Source organism: Pinus tabuliformis, chromosome X, assembly GCF_031772625.1.
Source record: "Pinus tabuliformis cultivar Carrire ecotype Pingquan chromosome X, CPIR1, whole genome shotgun sequence".
In the NCBI taxonomy this organism is placed as follows: domain Eukaryota; kingdom Viridiplantae; phylum Streptophyta; class Pinopsida; order Pinales; family Pinaceae; genus Pinus; species Pinus tabuliformis.
Genome location: NC_142308.1, coordinates 1,551,764,789 through 1,551,767,944, shown reverse-complemented (window position 1 = coordinate 1,551,767,944; position 3,156 = coordinate 1,551,764,789). Strand labels below are relative to the sequence as shown.

Here is a 3,156-nt window from a genome sequence, read left to right as displayed (position 1 = left end):
TTCTGTGTGCTCAGACTATACTGATCCCGAAGAATAAATAATATGCAATGCTATAGTCACCAGATATATAATGCAGAGATCTCCCTGGATTTATAAAAAAAATACAAATCAGTGGCATTCAAATAACTTCCGAAGGAACTTTCAGATATCTCCCAACAGCAGTCGCCATGGCGGCTTCTCAAGCATGAAATCAAGGTCTGTACTGATCCAGTAATACACTCGAATCAAATCTCGTTAATATCCCATGATGATGATAATATACACATTGTATATACACTTCTAATACATTGCTGTTAACGATCTGGAAAATCAAAAGAAAGAGAAGCGCCAAGAAAACAGATCCTGCTGAAGAAAAATATGTATACGAAAATCTGAAATTCAGATCAACAGACGTCTCAGATCGTTATCTAACCTGGAAATTCTTAGACTGCAGGCCGAAAAACAAATTCAATTCACTGGGATTAACGAACAAAGCTCGCGCCTGCGCCGCCGACTCCGTCTTTCTTCTTGCCGTCGGCCTGGGTTTTCTCGGCGCCGGCGGGCACGTCAAGATCTTTGGTATTCTGTGCTCCTCAGACTTGGGCGTCTCGCAGCCTTCATCGCCGGCGTTTAAATTATTTGCATCAACGCCGACATTGACATTCTCGGCCGCCAAAATCTGTTCGACAGTCTCGACATCGACCTGCTCAGCGGGTAAAATCACCTCGGCCGCGGCCGGTGCGTCGGCGTTCTTAAATTCGGCCGCGGCCGGTTCGCCGGCGTTCTTGAATTCCGATAGCCTCTGTTTCCGACAAGGCCGGCGAGGCCGAGCCGTGAGGATGGGCTTCAGCTGAGGTGGAAATTCGATATCTTCAGAATCAATACCGCCATCCGAGGCCTTCCTCTTCTCTGAGGAGATTCGATCCACAGACATCTCGCCAATCAATTTCTCACAGCAATTCAAACCACTTTCGCATCACATACGCACAGGCCTCTGCGAGATCGAATTGCGGCCTTCACAGATCAAGAAGCAATTCAATAGGCTAGTTATAATAGGAAATCGGAAAAAAAAAATTCTGCGACACCCCTGAACTACTGCAGCAGAGGCTTATAAACTAAGCGAGCACTGATTATTCGAAGGTGAGGCCACTGCACGCGTCAACTGCAGAAAATGATGGTGGTGGGGTGATCCAGAGCGAGATCTAAAGATGAAAGAAACCATGATAACTTCTAGCGTGCTTCATTTCATAACAACAGCGCCAAGCCTCATGAATTAACGAATATATACACACAATGTATATAAAATGTATATATATCCATATAAAAAAACCGGTGAGCACAGCAGGTATGATGAAATGAAATGAACTACCCGACAACGGAGAAGCCAGAGGCGTGTAAGAGAAGAAGAAGGAGGATGAAAGAAGGAGGGAGGGTTGATCTATATGGGGGATGTCGCTGTAACATCGCCATCGATATCAATTATATTATCTGGAAATGTAAGGGCAATGACGGTCTACCACACCCACCCACATGGGGGGCGAATCTCCCTCGGAAAAGAAATTGTGACAAAAGGCCACCTAAACAGCTAAGTCTTACAAGAAAACAGCGTTAATTTAACCTATTAATAGCAACCGTTTGTTGGGGGGCGCATGATGATTCTGATAATTCACATGCCATCAACGTCACCGTGCACATGTTGTTGACAGGCTTTGTGGGCACCCCAGGTATTTATAAAGCCATATAAACTCTAACCCTGTAGGGCCCTTCTTATTATTACCATAATAGTGTTCCCTCTCTCTAACTTCCATGGTTGAAATCATTGAACTCAAACATTGGTCCCCCCTTGCCCATAGGCCCCCTGGTTGCACGCCTACGACGCCTCCTCATTCGCCAAATTTAGCGGGGTCGTTAGGTAACAAGTTGGTTTTCAGTAGCCTGCCTTTGCTTTAACTGCAATCTTTCCACCTCATAATTAATGGATGCACCCAGACATTCCTCGTTAAACTTAGACAGGATTCCCAATGGGTTGGAGAGCACATGGCATTTTTTTACTTCTTGGAGCACCAAAAGTTACCATTCTCATGGTTTATAGACACCCTTATCATCTTTCTCAAGGTAGGTCAGGCATTTCTAACTGAGGTCTTATTGAGCATCATAGCCTTAGTTATGCCCTGTCCAATTGGAGCATAATGCTTCTCATAACACATTATTTCTACTGTGACAGAAGCTTGTGTTTCATGCACAGAAAATCATGGCCAGATACAACAATGGCCCATGGCAATGCTTGCTTGACCCCATTTCCATTTACTTACCCTGAATAATAATAATAATCCTAGTCTAAACAGTTTACCTTTCGGCTTTTTGGCAGATTTTCCAATAATCCTAGTCTAAACAGTTTAGCTAGCTTTTGCTTTTACTAGGCAGATTTTTGAAGCTAGGAAAAATTGTAATTTTAAGTTAGTTAGGTAACTAAAAATTTCCTATATTGTTAAATTAAAATTTACATTTAAAATATCATAAGATTTAAATATAATACCATTTAGATGATAAAACATTGCAATCCCATCAAAAATTATATCCTAAATTCCTACACAGAATTAAAATATACTTTTATTTTGACTCTTCCTTTACTTACCCTGAATAAGATATTTATATTATTATTCCACCATGGTTGGTCCCAGCTCTGCATCCACACTATCTCTGCATGTTGTACTTGAAAGTCTAAGAATAAGTGCTTTCCACAGTCATTTTTACAACCGTCTAGAAGAATTTACTGCTTGGTACTCTAAAGATAGCATTTTGGAATTGGGTTTCCATCTCTAAGTTGAGAGATGGAAAACAGTAGTTGGCTTGTACAGCCTGTGGTTGCGCAAAAGTGCACAACAACTACATAACAACCGTATTGGATTTATTGTATTAGGGTAAAGTAAAAACGTTCACGTGTAAGGCTGTTCATTTGGTTGCCCAGACGTATTTTACACTTCACTGACTTTGATTTCATTATGCATCATTATATGTGGGGTAAAAGTAATAATAATAAAAATGAATGTTCTCTTAAATTAAAATATATTTTTATATATTATATTAATGACATTATGGTTTATTGATAATTGTGACATGCTGTTCTCAGCATTATTGTGGTAGTTTTATTTCTTATAAGTTATTCTTATTCTCAAT

At 40.6% G+C, this 3,156-nt stretch overlaps 1 protein-coding gene across 1 annotated transcript; it reads right to left on the bottom strand.

Annotated features, from left to right (window-relative positions):
* Positions 1-211: 211 nt before the first annotated feature.
* LOC149145962 (uncharacterized) lies at positions 212-1,547 on the bottom strand. The gene has a single exon (XM_089449836.1). The coding sequence runs from the start codon at positions 911-913 to the stop codon at positions 404-406; it is 510 nt and encodes a 169-aa protein (XP_089305962.1). The 5' UTR covers positions 914-1,547; the 3' UTR covers positions 212-403.
* Between the last annotated feature and the right edge of the window lie 1,609 nt (positions 1,548-3,156).

Excerpts from the sequence above, each read along its gene's own strand:
- LOC149145962 (XM_089449836.1), bottom strand. The coding sequence starts at position 913 with ATGTCTGTGGATCGAATCTCCTCAGAGAAGAGGAAGGCCTCGGATGGC.